The 7,394-nt window shown below is 34.5% G+C and overlaps 1 protein-coding gene across 1 annotated transcript; it reads right to left on the minus strand.

The window, feature by feature from the left end:
* Positions 1 to 429: 429 nt before the first annotated feature.
* mad2 (mitotic arrest deficient 2) lies at positions 430 to 6,121 on the minus strand. The gene is made up of 3 exons (XM_088264489.1): positions 5,849 to 6,121; positions 3,603 to 3,749; positions 430 to 3,245 (listed from the first exon to the last, which is right to left on the minus strand). The coding sequence occupies exons 1-3, from the start codon at positions 5,922 to 5,924 to the stop codon at positions 2,839 to 2,841; spliced, it is 630 nt and encodes a 209-aa protein (XP_088120615.1). The 5' UTR covers positions 5,925 to 6,121; the 3' UTR covers positions 430 to 2,838.
* Between the last annotated feature and the right edge of the window lie 1,273 nt (positions 6,122 to 7,394).

Below are 7,394 nucleotides of genomic sequence, written 5' to 3' on the forward strand. Positions count from 1 at the left end.
TAACCTTCTCTTCTCCGTCTTATTACTCATTACTGAGGGTTGTGACCCTTGTGGAAGCAATGACTCTTCTCCAGTTATCCCTTGACTGCGCTGCACGTAGCGCTCCAACCACCGAGGTGCCTGCTGCTGCTGTCTTAACTTGATCGGTCCATCGTGTGGGGATCTTCCTCTCCCTCTCTTCCCCTCCAGGCTACTGATCATAATCAGTCGTTTCATGCTATCCTCATTTCCACGCGTAATGTGTCCAAAGAACTGAAGAATCCGGCGTGTACAGACATTGACCAGAGTCTAGCCAGTTGTGTAGTTCCTGGCGAATGGACTCGTTGGTGCGTCTAGCATTCCATGGAATTCACACCACATTTTAAAGGTGCCATTTTAATAACCTATATATTTTAAAATGTGAACTTAAAAATAAAACAAGATTTTCATTCAAACATAAGCTTTAATTCAAAAGAAACAATAATCAAATAATTGCCCGCATTCTTACCAAATTTGCTTGGAAAATTTCCCAAACACAGATAGCACAATAGCTATGAATGAAACACTATTTTATAATTAAAAAAAAACATGCATGAAATTTTTATTTTACAAAAAGTATTTTTACAAACTAAATTACATGCCTGTCAAATTAATACTGTTGTTTCTTTTACATAATTTACTAAAGACAAATCTCTATAATTAAATTAACAATAAAAAATAGTTATAAAAGGTATGAGTAGCTTTTCAATAGAACTGAAAGTTTTGAAAAACGTAGTCCATAAATAAAATCACAAGAAATACATGCTAATATACCATATTAGCCGAAATGGAATGTGACTAGTTATATTGAACTCATATTTTTATTTTTGTGACAGCACCAAGACACTGATATTTGAAGTTATCAAAACTACGCAATGCGTCATTACGCACGGAGTATTTGAACATTTTGTTTTTATGTAATCAATCAATGAAACAATCACGTGGAGACAATCATTTAATAAAAAATTAATAGGAAAAATGTGAATATCCCTAAATGTTGCTTTTATTGACCATAGTTGCAGTTGAAATGAACAATTTTATAATATTAGCTCTGGTAAGTATCTGAAAACAAGAAAAAATACATCACAAGTAGCCGCAATAGCTAGCGCAGCGACATGATCACAGCGTAAGACAATTTGCGCACTACTAGCGCAGTAAACATGCTACGACATGCGCGTATACACAAAGCAATTCACAGCACGCCACGGCACGCATACACTGTGTGCATATTGGTGATTTTACCCCTGATTTTTTCCATCCATGGAAGATGGAAGCATAGCTTTCGAAACTAGTCGTTATAATAAAATAAACTCAAGTGGTAAAAAAAATATATGTTTTTCTTTTACAATTCTATCATGCCTTACCACAAAGTAAATGCCGAAACAATAAATAAAATAATTTTGAATAATTTAATAGTGGCATTTTTGTAAAATACTAGGCGCTTACACATATCGCTCACTCCTTTCAACAATGTCATATATCAAAAAACTTGATTTTTCAAATCGTTTTTAAAGTTTAAAAATATAATACAATGTATTAAAAATAAATATCAAGCCACTTATTGAACTTTTTATTGTGCAACAGATCTTTTTAGGTAAAACCTGAATGTTTTTTCTCCATTTGAAAAATATTAAGTATATGTATTTAAAAAAATAATAAAACAATACCTTTTCTTCACAATGCTAAAGCAACACTTTCTGCCCTGTAGCAGGTAAATATTAAGTTAAAAATATGCCGTTTTTGCTGGAATATAGTGCATTTTTTGGGCATTCCGAAAACACGCAGAACTGAAAATGGACGATTTTTTATATATGACGTTGAAAGGAGTGAGCGATATATGGAACCTGATTGAAATGAATGAAAATGATAATGACAGATGAAAAAAATATTTTTAATGAAATTTTTTACTTAGTAAATACCACTAAGCACTTATTATTATAAAGAACTTATTTACCAACCAACTAACCTTAACAAAAGCAGACAATGGTAACACAATCATTTTATTAAACACGATAGATTACATTAAAAAGTTGAAGAATACCTCCAAGACCAGTATACAAAAAATTTACCCGAAATAGTGGTATTTACGAAGTGAAAATTTTAATTGAAAATGGATAGGTTTTATTACAAAGTGACTGTCGAATCAATTATTGAAAAAATAAAAAATACATATTGAAGAAAAACGTCGTCAATCGACTGAGTCTGAAGAATTGGAGCCGCTGTATTATTACGCCTTTTTCTCGGTCTTCTTGGGCTGGAGCATGGCAATGATATAATGTTAACACATTGTTTCCGGAAAACGCTCAAAACCGTTTTTAACATACCGTCAGTAGAGAGCGGGAGATGCTTATAAGCATTTGATTACTTTTGGTACTGTGCAAGATGCCAAAAAAAAACTGTACAGATTGGAGTTGGGTTTGCAGTTACTTGCGATTAGGTTAGGTGATTAGTATATGACCCTAATTAATTTACTAATTAGGGTCGGGGTTGATGAAAAACCGCCCGCAAACAATGTGTTAAGGCTAATATGGTTTTCATAATTAAAAAAATACGTATAAAGTGGTATCATACAGGAGAAAGTGACCAAGTGCAATTTTAACAAAAACATTGACTGTTTGATATCTTGCTAGCTTAATATTGCCCTGAAAAAAATCCCAAAGGATTTTAAACTTGAAAGTATATTATATATATTTGTTAAAAATGACTAACTGCATTGATGTTTATTTTCTTGCCAAGCAAAAGTGACTTAAGCGGCCCTCCTGAATATTTTACGTTTTGTTAGTTGGTCACTTTCTCCTGTACGACTACGATATATATTATTCAGTCGCACATTTTAAAATTGACAACAGTCTCCATCTTGTGTAAGCTCGTGGAGAAGGATTTCAGTTTGACGTTTTGAGAATTCGTGATGACAACGGGCTTGGCGTCGCACCACTTTTCCGGGAGTTCGCAGTCGTTGTCCACGTGGGTCAGTATGTCGAATGAGCAGCGGCAGTCCAGCAGAGGCAGGTAGGAGACAGTCGCAGAGATCTGCAGCATCACATCTCGGATCTCCTGCTGAATCTTCTTCAGCTCCTTGCTGCCAGCCACGGGTTTGGTCTCTGAGGATGGCGCATTGTCGCCGGCTTCGTACTCCAGATTGAAGTCCCAGCACTCCAACACCTCCTGCGTCTGGACGTTCAGTATTATGAGGGACAGCTTCTTCACCTTCCGGGATACGATCCATTCTAAAATTAAATGAACAATTTTTACAACATTTTCAATGTGTCTAAATACTCGATCGTGCCAAGTTTTCCTCGGTTTTCCTCGGTTTTCCTCTGCTTCTATTACCAATCATATTTACCTCGTAAATTTAAATGACTTCTCTTTCTTCAATCATTTGATTCACATACCCACACCATCTCAACTCACCTTTCTCATCAATTTCGTCAATCATGCTTATCTCAGCCTTGCGTTATTTCCTTATATTACCATTCGAACATCTTCCATACATCGCTTTCATACAAATAATTATGATTTTAATTATGTAATTTATATGGCGATGAGCATCAGTTATGTGTAAAAAAACATACAAAAATACTAACCTTCACTTTGAGACAGCAAACTATGAATAAAAGCCTTGATTCCGGCATTTTCTGATATATAGAGAGGAATCCCATACTGATATTCCGGTTTAAATGTCTCAGGAGGGTACAAGCCACGTTGAAATATTATAGAATTTATGGCAAATTCTGAAAAAAGAACATCTTACTATGTAATATAAGTTATGGAAATTTTAAAGATTCCACAGATAAAAAAATTATTATCTTTGTAATGAAAATCATAGACAAGGAGTGCTGAAAATCATAGATTATTTTTTCACACAGGCCACCATAAAGAAGATTGAAGCATACCAAATGTGGCGATAAAGATGAATGCTAGAAATTTCATTGGTTGAGAGAGCTCAAAACTAAGATTTTTTAAGACACAAGAAAAAGAAAGAGAAGTTATAGATGCTATATATGAGTATAAAAGAAAGCTTAAATATTCTTCTTCATGAGCCATCTGTCCTTCACTGCTGGATTTGGCCTCTTCCCCTTTTTTTCATTTCCTCCGGTTGGTTGCTGCTTGCAGTCAGTTTCTATCCCCAACAGCGACTATATCGTCAGACCATCTCTTTTGGTGTCTTCCGACACCCTTTTTGTTCTCCCGAGGTCTAATTTTTGGGGTCGATCTTGTGGGGTCCTGTCTTGCAATATGTCCTGCCCATTGCCATTTGAGTTTTACCACGCGATCCATGATATCATCTACTTTGGTTATTTTCCTGATATCTTCATTTTTTATTTTATCCATCAGACTTAAACCAAGCATGGACCTTTCCATGGATCGCTGTGAGCACTAGAGCTTCTCTGCATTTCTCTTTGTCAGAGCCATAGTCTCTAGCGCATATGTGTTAACATGCAGTATGCAGGATTCGTACCATTTTCTTTTTAGACAGGTCGGAATCTCCTTATTTTGCAGAATTTGTTTGAGTTTGCCAAAAGCCGCCAACTCAGTCCTATTCTTCTTGGCAGCTCCGCCGTTTGGTTCTCCTTGCCCAGTTTTATCTTCTGTCCAAGATATATGTATTCGTCTACTATTTGTAAGTTATCTTTGTTGACAGAGATGATCTGGTTTTCGGGACTCATAATTTTTATTTTTGTTTTTTGTAATAAAAAAAATAAAAAAACTAGAGTACAATAAGTAAATATGAAGTAATGAGTTCTGATTCATATTACCAGCATAAAAATAAAACATATGTTGTGCCTTCAAAACTACAGAGTGGCAGCACTGTGTCGCTATTTACTGTGCCTGAAGCCAAAGTAAAAATGACCATGATCATTGCCAACCTTCAGCGTGGAGTGGCACAATAGGAAGAAAAGTGTAAATGGATGGCAACACCTACCTCAAGCGACTATTAAATCTTTATGGTGGCTTGTCTTACATAGACTTGTACGGGTGTGCAACTCTGAGTGCCCTAGCCATTGCAACTATTCTCTTTTTCCAAAACACACTTACGTATGCAGCAGTATTATCCTTCACTCTGAGCTCCTTTATCTAATCCATATCCGCATCCAATGGTGCATAGGGCACTGCATTGTATTGACGCAGTGTTATCTTGATCTTTACATACATGAAGGCAAGGTGAACACTGCTGCGCTTCAGGGACCAGACCGAGGTAATATTAAATAAATATTAGCGTGTAAAATCGCAAATATTTATTTTCACCCCCCTCTGGGAAACGAATCTAGGACCTCCAGCATGCTAGCTAAACACGCTAACCATTACACCACGGAGGCGGACTTACACTTACATCAATGAATTCATTCAAATATACACCAAATCTGGAATATACAAATAGTCGCCCTTTCTTCACGATCAAGTTAACACCGCAATGATCCGATGCAGTCCCCTATGCACAAATTAGGAGCGCATATGTCCCAAAAGAAGAAAATCGGTGATGATGACATTGAAAGGAATAAAACATCTAAGAGCAGTCGAGGATAGTTGAGAGAGAAATTTGAATTATTTACGCTTATTTATGTATGAATAATTGTTGACAGTTCAAAAACTGTTTTTAATAAACAATCAACTGTTATGAAAGGTTTACAAAGAACCTTTTATAACTTACAACATTTTGAGTGTGTCCAAATACTTGTTCACAAAATAACTTTAATAACTTTATCCCAATACCATAGCAACGTGCTCGATCATATCGGCACATTCAAATATCAATATACTCGTCCCCTTAGAGAAGACAACGTCACAATAAATTAAAAGAAAAACACAAAATGAAAAAAACAATACTCACGTAAATATTCGCAAATAATTTGAGCAGATCCCCGAAGCGTTACGGCATTTTTTGTTTTTTGTTGCACGTCTCCCATCGTGAAAATAAGTGTTTATAACGTCCCAATAAAAAAATGTTTTCAGAATAGGAAATGAAGATATCAATAGATGTACAATAAGTATTATATTTCCGCTACAAACGCTTTCAATCAACTTCTTGATGCTCAAAAACAACTCAAAATTAACAATCGAAAACCATCTGTCAAATAAAACGTTGAAACTTGAAACCAGTTGATTTTTTCCCGCAATCTTTAGTGTTACCACACAGTCCACTAATTTTAGTATTGTCTACTGATAAAATAATGATAAACGGGGCTATGTTAACGCATGGTACCTAACTATCGACTTAGATAAAATTAAATCTGAATAGGGAAGTTTTTGTGACTAAATTACGTGAAATTGGTTCAAAAAATTATTTTTATTTCTTATATTCAAATTGTTGTTTTTATTTCGTGACTTACTATTAAGTTAATTTATTTATTGTCTCTATTTATCAATAGCATACAGCGAATAAAAATAAAGAGTTTGGACAGGTTTTTTTTTACATTATTTTCTTTTGTTTAATAGAATTTTCTACATGTATAAATAAATCATAAATCACCTTAATTGTCTTACCATCTGTTGTCTTTTGTATGCTAACTATGCTCTGCTTTTTACCGATACTAAAGAAGACCTACAGGAGGATTACATTGTCAAGGATGTATAATCTGTGATGAAGTAGATCTGGATGTAAAATAAAAGTACATGTGGAAATTGTGGAACAGAAAGATGATTTGACGTATTTGGGATATTTGTTTTTGTAGGATGTAAAGCTTGATAGAGATATTAAAAAATATGTTAGGAACAGAGTAAATTCACTTAAATTAGTTTAAACAAAAAATTATAAAAATCAGCTAAAGCTAAACCAAACTATAGCGAAAAAACACAATGGAGTCCTGATTCCAACCATAATGTTGGAAAGTAAAGTATGGAATTGACAAAACAATGATGAAAGTAAACTGATTGCAGTTGAAACGCAATTTCTCAAATGTATAAAGAATATATAAAAGATATTCGAATCGTCATATTAGGCAAGAATGTGAGGTTGAGATAAGCATTGATAGTATAAAGAAAGGTGTAAATAGGTGGTTTAGGCATTTGAGTAGAATGAGTAAAGAAAGAATAGTACAAAAATTTATGATGCGAATGTAGTTGGTAATAGAAGTAAAAGAAGACCGGGAATAACTAAGCAAGATCAAGCATTTAAAATGCTTGAAAATTATCAGGTAGGTAGTAGGAATAATCGGTGGGCATATATATAGAGATGCATGAATGAGGAAGAGGCGAAAATTGTTTAAAAAGACAGATTGGTGTGTCGTTGTATTCTCTCTTCTTTAGTTGAATAATTATTTATATGCTCAATGGTAACCGTAGGGAATGTTAATATGAAAAAATTATCACAATCACTTAGACCAATTGAAAAAAATCTTTCTTGAATTTATTTTACATTTGGCGAAAATCAAGCCCAC

This window comes from Brachycentrus maculatus, unplaced genomic scaffold (genome assembly GCF_059751285.1).
Source record: "Brachycentrus maculatus isolate JH-2025_06_01 unplaced genomic scaffold, ASM5975128v1 h1tg000228l, whole genome shotgun sequence".
NCBI lineage: Eukaryota > Metazoa > Arthropoda > Insecta > Trichoptera > Brachycentridae > Brachycentrus > Brachycentrus maculatus.